The sequence below is a fragment of the Drosophila subpulchrella genome, chromosome 2R (assembly GCF_014743375.2).
Source record: "Drosophila subpulchrella strain 33 F10 #4 breed RU33 chromosome 2R, RU_Dsub_v1.1 Primary Assembly, whole genome shotgun sequence".
Taxonomy (NCBI): Eukaryota; Metazoa; Arthropoda; class Insecta; order Diptera; family Drosophilidae; genus Drosophila; species Drosophila subpulchrella.
The window spans coordinates 21,387,705-21,407,975 of NC_050611.1; the positions used below are offsets into that span (position 1 = coordinate 21,387,705).

The window sequence follows — 20,271 nt, forward strand, 5'->3', positions numbered from 1 at the left end:
AATGGAAATCGTGTTTATTTGGATTACCGTTGATTTCTACTTGATTTATATTCATATTTACTCTCTGTACGAATATAAACTATATATACGTAAAATTTGATTTTTTCTATTTATTTACTTATCGATATCACAACACTTCCGTACTCTTCTACTATTATGTATTTTTCATCTGTTCGCCTGTGCCAACACACACACTCAAACACCACCCACACACGCACACTGTAACTGCTTCTACGATGGATGGTACAAATACGAATACAATAAAAAACATATGTGCACTAAATTGGAATATGAAAAAAAACATCAAAAATGAACTCAAACAAATAATTTGCTAAAAAAATGAAAAAAAAATGGACAAACTAATTAATAATTCATGGAATTCGCAAAAATATAAAAATCAATTAAAAATGCCAACACCACTGCCGCTTGAATAATTCAAATTGGAATCTCTCAACTATTTAATGGACACAACATTTAAATGCTTGTATATTTTGAATATTTTGCCTGCCTGTGGGAAATTTACGTTTGATTTCAATTTTTGAAAAACAAAATACCGAAAAAAACCATATCCAAAAAACGCACGAACACACACACACAGACCTCACCCCTGACGGCACACCATCACCAGCAACAACAACAATTGCAACACCAGCTGAACAACATCAACAACAACAACCACAGCACCGCTGGCGCAGCAGCCACCTCGACAACAGCAACAACAACCACAAACAACGCCGCTGCCGCCGCCGCCGCTGCTGCCGCCGCCGCTGCCGCCGCCGCCGTAATGGGCCATCATACACTGGAAGTGGGCAAGAAGCGGGCGGCGGACACGACCGATATGTTTCCACTGGTATTTTTCTTTTCCTTCACCTTGTTTGTGTTTTTGCGTTATTCGATTTTCCGTTTTCCAACATTTCTTTTTTTCACTTTCGATTTTTTTGTAATTTTCCTAACTTGTTATAGTTCTACTTTATTTTGGTTTTAATGCTTAAGTTGGTTGATCAAATTAGTTTGCCTTTTTCGTTGCATGCTTTTAGGCGGGTAAAGAGATCTTAGGATCTTCGCTATAAGAATATATAGTTTTAAGTAGAAATTGAAGTTTTTAAGTGCTGCTTTGGAGGGGTAAAACTATTCCATTTATCAGAATTTTCTCAAAACTTCTACATAAAGTTGCAAACTTCTTAAAATCAAAATAAATTTTGATATAATAGTAATACATTTCTATTTATAAACTGAATATTTTGTTCCCAACCAAAGCGCCACCGACTTCAAACTGATCAGGACTAACCACTTAGATTATACAGCCCGCCTCCCCGTACAACTCCCCCGCACTTTGTGGTCCCTGAAACGAAATGCTCTTAACTTTCACCTCCCCTTAGTTATTCACTCGCTCATTCACTCAATCACTCACTTGCCCACCCACTCAGTTAGTCAGTCACATGCACATCAAAGTGCCATCAATTAACGTTTATTATCAGCATGGCCAGGTCGGCTGGGGATGCAGCTGAATCCCCCTTCGTTTAATTTACAAAATGAAGTCATTATCCGATATATCAAAAGCGCAAACACTCACCAAGAAACACACTCGCACACAGGCACACTAATCAATACACACAGACACAGAAACGGACTTTTTGCAATGGCAAGAGCGAGTTTAACCAATTACACGTGGCATATGATAAATCACAATCACAACACGAGCACATTTGCCCTGCCAAGTGTTAATTAAAATGATTTAACCGATAATTGCCAAGGCTGTAGCTGTAGATATACCTTTAGCGGTAACCGTAAGTTTCTTTCTTTCGCTTTCGCCTCTGCCGTGTGACTGCATTCGCGAGCTTAATTGTTTAAGTGCTTTTCCTGGTTAATTAGCTGAACATGCACCACCTGCAGCCTGCAGACTTTGTTTATCCCGCCCCCTTTTCCGTTTACATCACGCCCCCCACGCCCACCACGCCCACACATCACATCACATTGCCACCTACTAGGACTAAGTATCTGTGTACCCGTTTATATGTATATATGTATCTGATTAATGCCATAATACCGCCACCGTACTGTGCCCAGGATATATCCACTAATTTCATTTGTGTTCTTCTCTCCTCTTCATTTGCTCTTCTTCGATTCCATAAATCTCTTGCGTTCGTTTCAAAACTCCACCACCTATATCTCACTGTCTCTCGAACTCGCAATCGAAATCGAATATAATAACTGCGAAATGTGTGTGCTAACCCCGATCCGATCTGATCATCAACCAAAAACAATGATAACCCAACTACAATCAACTACAAAAATCATACACTAACCGCATAATCAACAACAATCGATAAATGCCAAAAAAGATGGATGTTAAAACGGTTGGTTCATTTTACTATGAAAACTTCGTAAGTACTCCAAACTGAATGACAAAATCGCCACGTACAGTAGTAGCCCGCCTAGAAAATGATCAACTATCTATACACTATAAAGACTACTGCCTGAATATATCCAGACATGCTACTAACCAGCCGAACTTTCGATGAACGCCGCATGCATTCAAAATCAATCGATCTCGAGCAATTTATCGATAAATCGTGGCCATTGGTTTGCTTCTTAAAAATAACTATATCATTTTAATTAACAAAATATACAAAAATGGAGACATTCTAAGTTGATCTTAAGGGCCAACAAAGACATCAAAGCTTAAATGCACCACACACAAAATATCAAAACCGATCGGATTGAAATCATAAAAAGAGTTAAATTCAATAAATCAATAACACCGAAAGCTTTTTCATTTCACTTACTATAGATGTAAACTGCGAACGCTTTTCCCAATTTACCACTCGACTGCACGCACTTTCGATTTATTCAGTTGCAAACTATGTATACTCCAGCCTAAGTTTGGATATCCTTTTCGTTTCTTACCTCAGTTTGAAGATATATTTCGTTTCGAATATATTTCGTATGATTTGGTAACTCTCACCTCAGAAGAATAGAAATTGGCAAAGAAAAAAAGCAAAGTAAAGCGAAAAAATAAGAAACTCAAAATTAACCCAAAAGCAAGCTCGTTTGTAAGCAATTGTTATAGTGTATATGGTTATCAGTAGCTTAAGATGAAAGCATAGTTACTTAATGGACTAATCAATATTTACCATCTCTTTCTTCTCCCCACCCCCATCTCTACCCGTCTCTTTCTTAGCAATTCTCTGGCATGGTTCCGTTCAAACGTCCAGCTGCCGAAAAGTCTGGCATTCCAGTTTATCAGCCCGGTGCGACCGCCTATCAGCAGTTAATGCAGCCCTATGTGCCAGTCTCATGTGAGTATCCCCAACAACAACAACCACCACCACAACAACAACAACTACATCAACAACAACAACAACAAAATGTACTACTACAACAACAACTACAATTAAGTAGCGCCATAACAACAACAAGTACAACAGCAACAGCCAGTAATATTAATATGATTAATAATATTAATAATAAAAGTATCATGAACGCTGTAATCGCTACTACCAATATAATACCATCATCATCAGCAGCAACAACAACAACAGCATCATCATCATCAACGTCATTAGCATCAGCAACAACAACAGCAACAACAGTAACAGCCATTACTAATCCTAACGATAGTGATCAAGATCCCGACCGCGATCAAGATCAAGATTCCGATCGCAATGCAGATCAAGACAAAGAACACGATAGTGCTGCTGATGGTGAAACTGACAATGCGGATCAAGCCAGCAATCAAGACAATAGTGACCAAACGAATCTGAATCTGAATCCGAACCAAAACCCAAGTCCCTCTAACGATTGTAATACAACACGAACAATCTCACCAAAACCAGACACAGCAGTAGCAACAACAACAGATACATTAGACACACTAGCCCCTGCAGCAGCAGCATTATCTGCCACGCCTCCTAATGGCCAGACCCCGCCCCCGAGCTCCCCCCCTTCGGGCGATAGTCTTCTGCCCCTGCCCAACGGTTTGGGTGACAATAACAACTACTTGTCCTACATCAATAATAATCTTAACAATGGTCAGCTGAAGTCGGCTAATGCCGAAGAGTCCCCAAATGGGGACCTAGAAAGTGGGAGTGTTTCCAACCCAGCAGCAACATTAGCATCCCGCAACTATGCCAAGCAGAATGGCGAGGGTTATTCGAGGTATACGCTTAATGGTCACAGCACTGGCATTCTGCCCACACCCACTTCTACCACATCGGCTCCTCCGGTCTCCTATCACTCCCAGGTGCAGGCGCAAGCTCAGGTGCAGGCTCAGGCTCAGGCTCAAGCTCAGGCTCAGGCTCAGGCTCAGGGATTGCAGCGCATCAACTATGCCATGCCCGCCTACAGCTATGGCAATCTCTACTCCCCCTATGGAGGAGCCACCTCCACCATGGTGAGCCTGACCAGTGCCACGCCCTCCTACGCCCAGGCTCAGATGCAACATCAGCAGCAGCAGCAGCAACAGCAGCAGCAACAAGCCCAAGTCCATGCCCAAGTTCAGGCCCAGGCTCAAGCCCAGGCTGCCTATGCCCAGCAGGCCTATGCCGCCTATGCGGCTGCCGCTGGCTTGGCTCCTCAGGCCACTGCGGCTGGGGGTTACTACACCGATCCCGCTGCCCTGGCCAAGGAGGTGGCCCAAAAGAACTACGCCATGAAGGTGGCCAGTGCGGCCAAGCCAGGAGCCTCCTCCGCGGCGGCAGCTGCTGCCTACACAGGATTGACCCTGAACAAGAGCTATGCGGCAGGTCCACAGGCTGTTCAGGGGGCTCAGCCCCAGGCCGTTTCCATGGCAGCTCTACTTCAAATGCAGGCCCAGGCTCAAGCCCAAGCTCAAGCTCAGGCTCAGGCCCAAGCGCAAGCCCAGGCCCAACTACGTCAGCTGGGATCACTCCCCACTTCGGGCACACCTGTTGCCGGAACTCCAGTGCGTTCGGTACCAGCTGGTTCCGTGAGTGCTGGTCAATATCAATCCGCTGCCCTGCTGAGAGCACCCTCACCCATGCCATATGCCCAGGCCCAGAGCTACTTCTATCCCGGCACCATGATGCCCAACGCTGCGGCCTATGCCATGCCCCAAACCCAGGCTGCTGCGGCGCAGCAATATGCAGCAGCTGCTGCAGCAGCGGCAGCAGCCGCACAGGCAGGAACCCCCGGCAGTGCCATGGTCCTGAACCCCTACAAAAAGATGAAGACCTCCTAAAAAGCAGATACTAAAAAAGCCCAAACACAACTGTACTTAAGACACCCAGCCATCAAACGGATGGAAAGTCACACTTAGATTCATAGATTTAAACACATCGAAGACGTAAGATTATGTGCCTCAGTTTTCTTGAAGAAGGACAAGTAGAGAGAAGACCTTAGTTGTACCATAGGCCTCATAGCGTTAGAAAAACGAACCATGACACGTTAACAAAATCCAGACAGACAGCGAGAACGATCGAAGATCGTAGCCTACTAACACGAATGCCCAAACTTGCTAACAAAAGAAACGAATCGATAATTTGCCATTAAGTTATTTGACAAACGAAACATAACCTCACTGTGACTCAAAAGTGTTGCCATCTTCGCACAAGAATCGAAAAACCAGGCTTTTAAAGCACAAGCGAACGGGAGAGAAACAGATGTTAGCTGATAGTAATACTTAAGTTCCTTTTTTCGGATAGCACTTAGTCAACTCTAGTTTATAGAATGCGGTCGCACAAAAACGGATAGAGAAAATTCAAAACCCAGGGCGGGATTTAAAAGAGAGAGGAACGAAGAACTGTGATAGCGAAAAAGCTTTGAGGGATCAAAAAGATAAAGCCATTGGGGGATAAGGATAAACCTCAAATGCTGCTGCCGATGCGGGGTACAGTTGTGTATGCTTGTTGCTAGCTGCGGGTGCTTGATGCCATATCGCCGTCCCTGTCTCCCACATGCGGTAGCTCGAATAGCTGTCTCTCTCTCTCGCTCCCGCCATCATTCATTTTCCGCGCTCTCTCTCTAACACCCTATCGCTGTCTCTGAATGTTTCCTAACTAGCTAGATAGCTAGCGTGAATGCTGTTGTAATTGTTTAAAATTGTTGAGCAACGATAAATGCGTAACGAATATTGTCTAGTTTATATAGAATACTTATACGATATACATATACATATAAACCTAGCTGTACGTGCTGTATGCTGCTACCCATATACTATACGATATATACACACACACTATGTACTCTAACACACGCTCATCCCTCACCAGTACACCAAAAAAAGAAGAAAAACAAAACAAAATGGCATAAACATGACCAGGATCGATCTGTATATCGTATGTCTAGCTTACTAATCAGATATTACAGTACAGTCACAACCACTCACGATCACGTCTCTCTATCCGTTTCACTCTAACACACCATACACCTTACACACCCGTACACCTTTCAGACTGTTAAGCCAGCAAAATTGATTTATGTTAATGTTATGTTATCGAGATTTATATTTGATGTGTTGACCAGAACTATGTAAATCCTTTTGATTTTATAACGACTATCTCTATAACAACCCCGATCCCACTCTTCATCTGTCTTTTTAACCCCTATCGCCCACTTTTTCGATGTATTATAAATGTTTTCCTTTCTGTAATTGAACTGTTAAGCAAAGAATAAAATCATTGACAAACAGAACTAAGTTTTTAATGTTAGATCTCGTGTGATTATCAGTTTTTTCTTTACGTTCTTTTCTATGTAATTTTTACGTTGATATTTATGTATTTTATGTACTTATAAACCAGTTTTTAGTGTAGCTATTATATAATTTTTAAAGTGTGTTCCCGATTGAGAAACTATTTGAGAAGAACCTACAAAAGCAAACAAGATAAATTTGCCACTGACTTGCGCACCCTAAGTTTTAGATTCCCCGCCTACACCCCGCACCTGCTAAAAAAACTCCACATCCGAGAACATCCTACACACATTACTATTCGATATATACGATAATCTCTGTAAAATTGTTTTTAATTAAAGTACTTCTAATGTTTTACAACGATTTGATGTTTGCCACTAATTCTTATCCTAATTCTAATCCTAATTCTAGTTTAGTTTCGATAGTTTTTATTAATGTTTTATTTGAAATACCGTGTGTTTATCTAAATATATAGTTTACGAAAAACAAATATATATATTATTGTGTGTTGGTATTTTACTTTATTTGATTTACTTACTTCGGTAATCACTTGATAATCGTTTTCTGTTGTGCCGCTTTTACATCTCACCTCTGATTTATACGTACTCTCTTGATATACATAAAATATATCAGATCCCGATCCACAAAACACAAGCTTTGCCGAGCGCTTTTGGGCAGAGCAGCACTCTTTCTTTAAATCTCTCTCTCTCCCCAGAGCTTGTCGAATTTTTGATTTAATATTTTAGTTGAATATTATTTCAGCGATTCGAGCAATTCCCGCTATTTCCCTTACACAGACACAGAAACACCCACATATTCTTAGGACTGCCTGACTTTACCCCTTTGACCTGCTTTCCCTCACAATTGCTTCTTCCCAAAGATATAAATCTGATCTTACTCCCTCCGTAAATCCATCTCATTCTATATGTTTTAGCTCTTAGAATAATGGCAAGCAAAATGAGTACGCTATTGGTAGAGAATTAGTTGTAAAATCTGAATATACCATTTATCTAAACATTACCTTATATGCCTATGGCCAGCTAATGCTTGGCTTACTCTATATACTTGATAAGAAAGATGCTTACTAAACATGGCAGCCGAAAACAATATTGAATCAACATATATATATACGTATAGCCAGCTAAACCAGACTAAAGTATACCTATATTCATCATATATCTCAATGTCTTGCCTCTAAAAGTATGATAACATTATCTATATGTGTCGTATGGTTAATTTTTTCGTTAACAATGTTTTCAACAAAAAAGGAACTATGCAAAAATGTTTAGAAAACGCTCTATAACTAAGAACTAAAGCAAAAAACGAAAACTAAAAACGAACCAAAACACCACTTACCACTGCATGGCGCCAAGATATAACTAACTTGCATTTCAGATCTGAGAGCTCATTATTTATTCCGCTTTTTCAAACCTTGCAATGCACCAAAAATCACAGAAACAAACAGACAGACAACAAAAGCAGTATGTTAACATTATCATGCAATAATATAGCAATGAATTGTCAGTTGACACTAGGATAACCATGAGTTAGGCTGATTTTTAATATACAAAAGAAAATACGAAAATGAAAAGAAAACGTACCACTTAGAAAACCACAGTCCATTCCAACATAGTAAAGTGGGATTTCAAGCCTTCTTCAATAGATAGAAGTACAGTACCGTCCAATAGAAGATATAGTTTAGTGGAACCACCTAGTTGCCTCCTTTTAATTTGTAGCCGAACCCAAAATCTCACACACATTACACTTGAGAAAAAGAAACTAAGTTTAATTTGAATCTCATCTCGCTTTCACTACCATCGACGATAAGTGAGCGAAAAGTATGGCAAACCGATTGCATGTCAAATCAAATAAGAGAGTTGGTAACAGAGCAAGAATGTCGAAGTAAAAATTATTCATTACATTTAAATATATATGTCGAAATATATATATATCTATACACACATCTATACACAAGCAAGAACACTAATGAATATGTTATATCTGTGCTAACATTAGTCGTATTATTATAAAGACAAAACAAATTATATTGAAATTATATTATATACGTTTTATTGTAAAAACCGTAAAACAACTTGTTGGCTTCTTTTACTCGAACCTTGGAAAGTGATCAAAGCAAAACTAACATTCTCTCTTTCTCACCCACTACTAATCCATATACAACAGTTTGCTGTGCGTTGTCTCTTTCTCTCTCTCTATTTGTTGGCTGTTTCAACTTGAATTAATTATCTTTATGAACCATACTTGATTTGATATATTTATGATTTTACACCTAAGTTGGTCTACTCATTTTGCTTAGTACCTAAGTTAATCAAGCTTCATCGATATTTATGTTCCCCTTACGCTTCTTTCTTTATGAACCTCGGTGGTAACTGTTTAGGCGTACGTAAAACTCAATGTGCTCTCTGCTCGACTAAAATCCTTTTGATTTTCTCACACACACCTCACACAGACACACCCGATTTCCTTTGGTAGAACTCTCAGTACACTTGGCTTGCTGGATTATCCAGAGAAATATTACTGTATTGTTTGGCTAAAGCTGTTCTTGTGTATGGAATATAAACTATATCTATGTCAATATCAAGTATACCCACTAGAGTTAAGCGCTTTTTGTAATGTTTTCAAAGAAAATGCTTCGAACCATTTTAAGTTTTTGCCAACATTTTGCTCTATTTTAATCTACGACTCTCTCTTTCAAGCAAGCAACTTTATATCTCTATCTTCTAGATGTAACTCTCACAACCTCAAGATTTTCAGTCTAACTATAATGATCCTTCACTAGCATGATCCCTGAATCAGTCAGTCCTCCGATGTAATATTATCTATCCCAACTTGAAGCTTTTCTTTGAGGTCATTACAAGAAGTATGAGCATCGCCAAAGAAACAGTAATGTCGTCTCTTTCGAACATACACTATACCTCACTCTTTCGTTCGCCCATCGAAAGCGCTCGTCTCTCTCTTTCTCGGAGAAATAAGCGGGGGAAAGTACGCTGATATTACCTCCGATATTTCTTTCATTTAGTTGGCCTTTCTTGTGTTTAATTTGATTTAATATTGTGTTCCACATCATTTTTGAGACTTTTCGATTGGAGCGTAATTTGTAATTTTTCAGCATGTGCTCAATGAAACAGAACTTTTTTGTAGCAAGTATTCCGATATGACTATGAGTATGAATATCAAGCAGTGACGTTGCAAGTGGCTGTCTCTTTCTACCCTCTATATATGTATCTCTCTCGCTCGCTCTCGAGATCGATATTACTACTCGTACATTGCGTTTGTTCACATACATATATAACTCGTGTATGGCTTCTGAGGCATGTGGTATGATGGTAAAGCTATATGAAAGCACTTCTAAGGTAAGCTGGTGCACCGCCCCCAAAATCCGAGCTTTTGTTTACTCCCATAACGGTATACCTATGATTATATCTGAAGACTGATACCTGCTATATAGATGCTAAGTATGTCTAATGCTCACTATTTTTTTAGTTTTGGTAGAATCGTTTGTCGTTTTAACGCTTGGATCGGCGGAGCTAAGGAAGATCGGAGATCACACCATAATATATGTAGTTCTCGCTCGATCGGACATCCGATCTCCTTAGCCCGCCGAGACACACATACACATATACAATACACTTGTGGCCCAGAAAAAATGTTATTAACATGACTTCTTTTTTGTTTCTTTTCAAACGAATTTTTTCTTTCTTTTCGTAACAGCAGGATATCATAAAAGATCCGCAATGTAAAATGTTTGACTGTTTGCTGAACATAGAGGAGGCTATACTCCATATGATACTTAACGAACACGCACACACACACAGTACACACACACCCCAACACACACATACATAAACATACACTTAGTTAGCAAGTTTGTAGTGCGAGATGCTTTCTAGGTGAAGTTGCTTTTGAAGGCACTGCGAATCGCTTGAGAACGAGAACATCTAAAACCAAATAGAATACTGCTTCAACTTTTCCTGCGCTGGAAGAACCAGAGTCTATAGCCCACATACACCCAAAAAAACACCCACACACACCCCAAAAATAAAACAAACACTACAACTACAAGGCAAACTGGTAAACCGAAAGAATTTAGTAAAAGTTTTCTTGCGTTTCTCTTTGAAATCTGATACTCCTATGCATATTCCCCCTCTCTATATATATATCCGTACATGTATCTATCTACCATTTTTGATTGACTTTTGCAGGCTTGTTTGTATGTATGTAGTAAGTATTTGCCTTGTTTCTGTGTGATGTCCTGTGAGGAGCGATTTGTCCCTGCTTTTGATAACCGAACCGAGCTTACCTTACCCTCTTATTTTTATCTCGTTTACAGCATTTACGGCTGACGCAGTAACAAGTTTGAAATGCGCTTCAAAAATTGTGAATAGCTGCTGCTGCTGCCAAATGAGTTTTAATTTGTTTACTATTTAATATTTTTATTTCACTACTCATCCTTGTTTTTTCTGCTTTTTTCAGTTGCCGCTTAGCCTGCGCTTCATTGCCGTTTTTATTTTAGTATAATTCAAATCCCTTTACTTGCAGCGTCGACTAACCAACCAAAAAAGTATGCTACTCTTTTATAATTTGCTAATTTGACTGCTGCTGCTGCGCCACCCAGCTTAAAAACCAAACCCTACCAAAACCGAAACAAACTGAACCGAACCCGAACTAATCTACGATAGGTTTAAGTGCGTTTTGCCTTTTTGCATATGCGAACAACAAAGCCAGGGATCCGAAAAAACTTTTCCGCCAGCAACAAGTTAATTACACTAGGAGAATCGGGGGGAGAGTGGGTGGGTGCGGTTTGCAGGGGCGAAAGCCGTAATTACAACACGAAAACATTGTTATTTTAATGGTGGGCGGCCACGGAGGGCGTGGTGTCACACATTTACATTTATTAACTCGTGTCCCGTGTGGCCCGCAAAACTTTATTTTCACCTCTTTCCCGAAAACTTTTTTTCGAGGCTTTTTCCCTTTATTTGCATAATTCGAAATCAAGGGCCGCTAACGAGGTGGAAGATAGGATGGAAAATCCGACCGGCATACGGGTAACTCGGTGTTATTACAAGTCTGAGGCTTGTTTTTCGCATATGCAGCTTAAGCTTAATTTTAAGTCTTTCAATGCAAACTAATTTATTTTCATTTCTCCGATGGATTTACGAACAATATAATTATTTCCTCTAATTTTTCTACCCCTTTTACATGCTAACACACATGCGCAAAAAATCAACAATGATATATAAAAAACATGAAAACAATGTTCTCACCATTTGCATGCAACTCAAACCAAACGAAACCCAATGTTTATATCTATTTAATTTATGAATAACAACAATCACGCACGGATTTGGATCGAAAACAAACGCTGCATGGAAAACCAACAAAAACCGATATTAAAACTATTATGTATACTTTTATGTTGACACATTTTCTTTCCCTCTATCTATTTTTTGTCACCAAATCACAAAATCCACCCATACAAAAATATATTTTAATATAAACATTTCTCTCATAACGCATATTGGATTTGAGGCATGTTTTTCGGCTTTCTGGCCAAATAAATATGGTCTCATAGCGAATCCGAAAATACCCCTGAACGCTTCCTGTGTCATCTACACGGATGCCAGTGGCCAGGTACAGTGTGCCCTGACTAACGGCGACTTCCGTAGGCTTCCTGCATGAGCGCTTGCCCATACCCGATGCTAAGTTTTATTTTCGACCCCTGACCCCTTTGGCCATCCCCCGAAAAGGAAATAAAACACGACTAGAGAGCAGCAAGTATTTTTCCCGTGTAAATTCGTACACCCTGGGTTTCGGGGCGACAGTCTTATAAGGTGGGCCGTTGAGTTAATCAAATTAAACGCGCTGCCGCTCCTCAGACGAGAACCAACAAGCAAACAAATAAGCAAGCAAACAGGGCCAAAGGCGCGGCCTCGAGACGATGACGTTGACGTTGGTGATGTCAGGAGGAGCCATGGGCCATACTATGTAATATCCATCGCGAGACATGAGCTGGACACACCTCGGGGTGTCATAGCTGTTAGCAGTTGTTTGTTTACCAAATACCCACCCACACACAACACTCACGCCATACCACCACCCACCCACACCCCACAGAGATGTTACCCCATATAACATGTATTCTCTCTATATATTTCGAAATCGTAGCCCAGCCGGAGAGGGGCCTCTTGTACACTCAGTGTCCGATGCTAGTGAACGGCACCTTTTACATAATTAGGTATGCAGCGGTCGAATCGATTTGAAAACCCCTTTTTATCCTCGTTAATTTCCCGTCGAGCTTCTTTCTTGGCCGATTTCTGTGTGCTTAGCTTTTGCCTTCAGCTTCAGCTTTTCGTGTGCTTCAGTTAGCATCTTAGCGGATCGAAGAATCTTCGAGGCCCTAACTTTGAGTTCAGCTTGGCAGCTTTTGATTTTTCCCGCCCCCTCTTTGGTTGTTTCTGTGTCGCACTCGTAGGGCCCACAAAATATAATCGAGGCCTCGACTTGATGGTAAAGACATTAACCCCACCTTTTACGATCTCTCTTTCTCTTCTCTCTTCTCTTTTCTTATATTTCTAGTGCCGCCTATTAGGATATGTAATTGTTACCGCCTAGTACAGCCCCAATAGAACCTAAGCAAAAGCAATCAGATTGATCAGTTCAGAGATCAGAGCATTTTTGAGTTCCCTAACAGACATATACGAGTGAGTCCATCCATAGATAGCTCTTTGAGGCGCTTCGCTTCCGAAGCTTTTTTAGCTTTTCTTGGCCCAGTTTCTGTTGATCGAATACTTGCTGCTTCCACAGAGTGTTTTATTTCGTGGCAAACTTTATTTCTCAGCTATGCATTTAAGTTCCACACACGAGATATATTTATGTACATATCCCCACCAAAAGACGGAAACAACGAACCCACAGAAAAACAGTTGCGGGGAACACACTGTGATTACAGAAATGCCGAACCCCTTTCGATTCATTTGCAATGCCATTTTATGATTTCGAATCTTCCGCCTTTTTTTAGATTATTTAAGTCGATGAGAAAACTAGCTTAACATACGAGTATCTATATTAAATGTATCATGTGAAACCGATAAGAACGAACGTTCGAGACATACCTATACCTACATATCTAGTTAGCTCTATTAACTACGACTAACATCTGGAACTCCACCAACATCAAGCAATTGTAAAACCGAAACCGTATTTATTCTAACCAACCATTAACCATTCTAGAGAACCATTTCAATATTATAAGATATAACTAATTTGTGCTCTTTTTCTTTTCTTTTTTCTGCTCTTCTCTTTTTTTCGAAACTGAAAACCGATGATAAATATAAAAAAATTCCCAAACCAAAAAAAAACACAAAACACACGAACTCTTTTTGATTTCCTGAATTGGTTTCCGTTTGCATCCTGCCATACCCAAAAAATAAAACAAAAACTATGTCTGAACACACAACAAAAACTCTCATGCCCAATATAGTTACTGGACACCCTCCCGGTGTGCCAAGATTTTAATAGATCTATGTGCAGTCGGTTAAATTGTAGATTCGTTCATTTAACTGAAGGTAAGTGCATGTGCCTAAGTTTCTTCCTTTTCCTCAGTTCACCCTTTCTTTCTCTATATGCGTTCCCTTCCTTTCCTTACGTTTCTAAACTATATCTAAACGCTTTTAGTGCTACCTTCTCCTAGACACTGTTGAGATGATTTCCGATTTTATCCTGAGTTGTAGTTAGGAAGACACCAAAAGGTTGTTCTATTTAGTTTTGATAAATTGGCTGCCGATTTGATTTAACATAAAATGGTTGACTATTTTCGTGATGATTTTCTATATACTTTTAGTTTTGGCTTTCCGTCAAGATAATTACACACACAAAAGTACACAAAAGTATGAAATATTGTACAGAACAAACATATTCGAGAGGTTCTGTTTTTCGGGCAGCTAAATCTGAAGCCAAGTCTTCACCACTCACTTTCATAAGAACTCATGTAAAATTGTGTGAAAGTCAGCTGCCGCAGCAAAGATCACTTAATTATTACCGAAACAAAAATTACCGAACAGATAAATTTTTGGAAGAGCTTTCACTGTTTTCTACTGCCAAACCAACTTACCGCCCGCCGCCAACTATGCCATACTAACGCTCCACTCTCTTCTTCTATTCCTGCTTTCCCAAAACGAACCGACACGACCTCCAGATGACAAGGTCGAGGTGATTGATCAACGTGTTGCTGTCTGCCGCGATCATGCCAACAGCCAGTGCCGCCGCAAGCAGTGTAAATACTACCACATACCGATTGTCCTGCCGCCGGCCAACATCATGGCGGCCATGATCACCAGTCCCAGTGATCCGCAGCCCGCTGTTCCGGTGGCCACAACAACAGCCAGCCAGGCAGCAGCCGCCACACCAGTCTACAACGGCGCCAGCAACTTGATCATCATCGAGCCGCAGCAGCAACACCAGCAGCAGCAACAGCAACAGCCGCAGCAGCAACAGTTCAGCTACCACAGCAACAGCAGCAATAACAACTACTACCACAGCAACGCCAGCAAGCAGGCCAGCAACATATACCAACAGCAGCAGCAGCATGCGCAGCAGCAACACGCGCAGCAGCAGCAACATCTGCAGCAGCAACAGCAACAGCAACAGCCAACCCACATCACCTACCACTGCAGCTCGCCCTACTCCCCCTCGTCGGCCTCCTCGTCGTCCTCCTGCTCGATAGCCACCTCGCCCACCCTCTCCTCGGCCACCACGCTGTCCACCACCTCGACGGCCACGATGCCCACTCCGCAGCAGCAGTACCAGCAGGGTCCGGCGGCCACGGCGACCTTCCTGAAGGCCCCCGCCTACTACACCGATGCCACGCCCACCCTGGTGCTGAGCAGCGACTACAACTCCAACTGCATCCCCATCCAGGGCACGCCGTTCATCTCGCTGCAGGCCGCCCCGCAGCAACATCTGCTGAAGTACACCACCCAGGCGGCGCCGCCGCAGGGGCAGCAGCACGCCTTCATGGGGCACCACCACTACCAGACGCAGATGGGCCAGGTGGTGGCCACCACTGTGGCCGCCATTCCGGCCACCACGATCACAGTGGCGCCGGCCACAGTGGCGTCCCCTTCGACCTGCATCTAGAAGAAGGGGTTTTGCCAGGGGCTTCTGCCAGGGGGGGCAGCTCTGTTCGTTTTCCCAGAAACGTATGTTAAGTCATAGGGGTGGGTTTCTTCCGAAATCTCCAGAGGTTTGAAAACAATAGTTATGGGTCTCAAAAGTACGTAATATCCGAATTTCATAATTCAATATCTGAACAGACAAATGTCTTAAGAAATTGTATTTCCTATTGATGGGCATTTTTAATCACGTTTTTAAGTCTCCAGAGATCCGAAAACATTATTTATGGCCCTAAAAGTATGCAACATCCAATTTCGATTTTTCAATATCTGTGACCTTCATTTTAATTGACGTTTTCAATTCTCCAGAGATTTGAGAAACCCGCCTTATAAGGTTTTTATTATTAAAAGTTTGTCACCCACTTTATCCATTGGAATACTCGTTTTTGTCAACTCCACTTCACCTAGATACTTATATTGCATACTCCTCACAACCTAAGCAACACAATACGTATACCAATCATGAATACTCCCGAAGCGATGCTCCAAGATAAATTGGAGGAAATCAAAAGCAAGCAGAACTTGTCTGAAAAAGGTCTAAGCTAGTAAAGAAAACTTCAAACAATCACATTCTACGAAACACAAACATTGAGACACAAAGCAGTAATGGAAGTTTTTGACGAAAATTAAAGGTTGATATGAACTATTTACAAAAATAAGAACCGAAAGTACTATTTGGGGGAGGAGAAAGGAAAACTCTACAGAACTTTTTCGTACGTATAGCAAGACTTTAACGTGTAAGCATCCCATTTACACATCAAGTGACACGCATTAGAGGGAAAATATTGAGTGACGACTCTACAATATTACGAAACCAAAATGAAAGAAGCAAAAAAGAGTGTTGTTAAATGCAAAAAGAAACAAAAGAAAATTAGCAATTAAAAATTGAACTTAATATTACAAGAGGAGGAAATTGATGGAAAGCGCAGTTGCATTAAAATTAGTTACAAACTATTTTAAACTCTAGTGTTCCATATTTCAATGCAAATAAAATACAAATTAAAGTGAATAAAGGTACATAAAAGTGGATAAACATTTAGTGAGGAGTGTTAATATTAGCTAAGGTTAAGCCTGACAAACCGTTCTCCATGGCAAATAGTCAAAATTAATCAAAAACAGAATCTACATAGGCCATAGTTAAGCAGCAAGAACAACTAATAATAAACACTTAACAATAACAATAATAATAACGATAAAGATGGGGATGAAGATGAAAAAGTACAGTCACGTCCTATTTTTGCAACAACGATTTACTACAAGCGAGAGGCAAACGATACGGAGATTTTATTAAGCAGAACGCAGAGATCAGATACAGATACAGAAAACAGAAAACAGAGTACAGAAACCATAATCCTTTTTTACATTTTATAATAACGATCAAGATAAATCAGCAAAACTACAGCAAGAGAAATCATATTTTTTATATACAAAAAGGAAGCATCAAAAACATCACTGATAAACAAAATCGAGATGAGGTAAACAACAAGAAATTTAATCAAATCTAAAGGAATAAGCATTTTTGCAACAACAAACAAAGAGGAGACTTTTTTAAAGTGTATAATTAACTACTCATTTAGCTGAATTCTCTAGTAAATGAAAAGTAACACGAGAACCTACACACAGCTCACACAGAAATCGAAATTGAACCGTACTATATCTTCCTATGCAAACGATTTGTAAGCACTATATATGTATATAGAGACATACCCACTATATGCGACTTTGCGAATCCAAACTTATTTCCGATTCACTGTTCGTTTACAGTTGGCGCTGTTGTAATTAAGATTTGTGACTTGGTTTTTTATACACTCAAGAACGTATTTGGAACACAACACAGAATAACAATTACAATAAATTGCAGAATGGAAACTACTTATTATATACAAGAAGCATACGTATATACACTATATGTATATATACTACATATATTTATGTCTGTACACGTATAAATATATACATTAACACAAATATATTGATTATATATATATATATATTTACTAATGGCAACTAAACATGAAATGTGATCTTTTAAAGAAACAAAAAGTAAAAGTAAAAGAAGAAAAATAATAATTTAACGAGGGCAGAATTGGATAAAGGTAAAATGGAATTAAAGTGAAGCGATTACTAGAGCCATTGCAGCAGGATAGTTAAACGTAATATTAAATTGGTTCCATCTCGAGGCAAGCGTAAGAATATCTCCATTCAATAACGATAACACCAATAATACTCGACATCTAGCTAATAATTGTTCAACAATAACAGATTTATCTACATATACATTTAAGGGCTGGCTATAATATACGGAAATTTGTTTTCTCATCTACTATCACCTACTATCCATACACCTGAGTTCCTCTTTCTCTCTAACACTCGGATACTGACTCCAGCACCTTAACCTTAACCTTAACCACTCGTAGTAGTACTCAACTTCAGCTCTTCGCTCTCTTCGAAGCCTCCGCAAATCTTACTCGACCACAATGGAAGTCGTACTCCCGTACGTACTCTTTCCCGTACTCCAAATAAGAATGCCTAATAAGTTTCCGTCCATTATAATCAGACCTTAAATCTATGTGCAACGACAGCGAAAGGAAGTGGAACAGTTGTAAACGAAGAAAGTAAAATTAACTAAGTAAAGTAAAGATAAAAGATAAATTATAAACACACATACTCGTAGATTCTCAAACTAAAAACTCGTCGACATTTTAACAGTTACTAACATTTATTATAATAACGACAAATGAGTAATACAATAAGCTGCGAAATGGCAAAAAACCAAAAACAATGAAGTTTTGTGTAAAAAATAAACGTTCTTAAAAGAAAAAGATTTAAAAAGTGAAAAAAAAATACAAAACCAATAAGTGGAAATGAGAAATCCTAGTTACTAAGCAAACTAACTACAAACGTATAGACACTATAGAAGAATCATTGTACCATATAAGGGATTTCAGCGGAATTTTGTTCTACTTGACATCTCCTCTAGTATGTGTAGACTGGCATGTAAGTTGACTTGGCCGCGCATGTAGAATAGCACGAGTTTGTAAACTAGAAACGAAACTTTTATTTGCCTTAACATCAAACCAATATATACACCAATATATACATTGATTTCGATGCGATCCTTTCAACCTTTTGAATAGTTTCGAAAACCAATTTCACTTGACGCATGTACATGGCGCTCTAAAAACAAAACAGAAACAGAAACTAAATAACGCCAGAAAATATTTCTGAAGCAAGGGGAAAATGGATTAATGTAGTTATGTGTAGAGTCTCCTTCATTGTAAGTCATAGTTATTATTGTTAATTTTAATTTATATTTACACATATATATTAGATCATTATGATTATTAATTGTGAATATGATGTGATGTGTTTATTGAAAGTAAAAACAAAAACGAAACTAAAACAAAAATACAATTACTGAATGTTGCAACGTAAAGAAAACTAAATGTATTGTATCCCTCGGAGGAGAGTGAGGAAGGGGAACTACAAGAAACCTTATCGAGAATGTGAGGAAAATCAATTTTACCCTAATTCAGATCGTAAATAAGAGTAATGTTAAATTACACTATGATACACGGCATATGTTTGTATGTACTGTAAGTAGTTATTCATTTTTGTCAGGTGATATCAACGAATTTTTCGATATGTTCTTCAAGCAGAGCCCACCTCTGCCCACCCCTACTATCCCTATCTATATCTCTATATTGTTTGTAATTGCGTTAAGTTTCCCATATTATTTCTTCGTCTTTTATCGTTTTTTGTTTTGTGATATTCGCGAAAAGAGAAGAAGTTGACGGAATAATTGTTGTTCGTTGTTTATTTTTTGTGTTCATATATATTTTTGTAGTTTGTTTTATTTTTTATAAATATACATTGTATTAAACATATATTAAATATACATTAATGAACTAGAATATACAACTTAACTATACACATATACAAATAAAGATGAATTGGAATAATAGATCTTAAGGTACGGAGTTTTTGGCAGGAGAAATTCACAAAGTAAAACTGAGCGAAAGAGAACAAGTTTCGGGCAACGACTCTGAAGAATGATAATTGATAGCGATTACATATACTCCTAAAATAAAACAAAACAACCCAAAAAAATGAAAATTTTTTAAAAATATTTAATAAACAAATCATTATTACCTATTATTATTATTATTATTATGATATTTATTATTATAATGAAACAAATTTAGTTATTATTCATGTAAAGAACGAACCACGAAGGCAAAGCAAAGCGAAAACAAATCTTGCGACAATGCAACAACAACAACGAGCAGAAGAAAGTGAAAAGAGAATAATGATGAAAATGAATAAGAAGCTGGCAAGTGAGAAAGATGATGAAGAATGAAATTATATTGATAAAGAAATACAACATTTAAAGTTATTTAGCAGTAAATGGGAAAAAATTAACAACAAACA

At 39.2% G+C, this 20,271-nt stretch overlaps 1 protein-coding gene across 43 annotated transcripts in view; it reads left to right on the top strand.

The window, feature by feature from the left end:
* The window catches only part of LOC119549356 (protein muscleblind), a 183,194-nt gene extending 163,390 nt beyond the window's left edge, over positions 1-19,804 (top strand). For 12 of the 43 annotated variants that reach the window (XM_037857347.1, XM_037857346.1, XM_037857345.1 and 9 more), the window contains 3 exons: positions 599-850; positions 2,343-2,384; positions 3,182-6,648. In XM_037857347.1, coding sequence (XP_037713275.1) covers positions 599-850; positions 2,343-2,384; positions 3,182-5,200 — 2,313 coding nt within the window. In that variant the 3' untranslated portion in view covers positions 5,201-6,648. Of the gene's footprint in view, positions 1-598; positions 851-2,342; positions 2,385-3,181; positions 6,649-12,199; positions 12,302-12,835; positions 13,215-13,246; positions 13,372-14,150; positions 14,236-14,864 lie in introns of those variants that run through there. The other 31 variants (XM_037857353.1, XM_037857361.1, XM_037857357.1 and 28 more) reach the window with 22 other exon arrangements.
* The last annotated feature ends 467 nt before the right edge of the window (positions 19,805-20,271 follow it).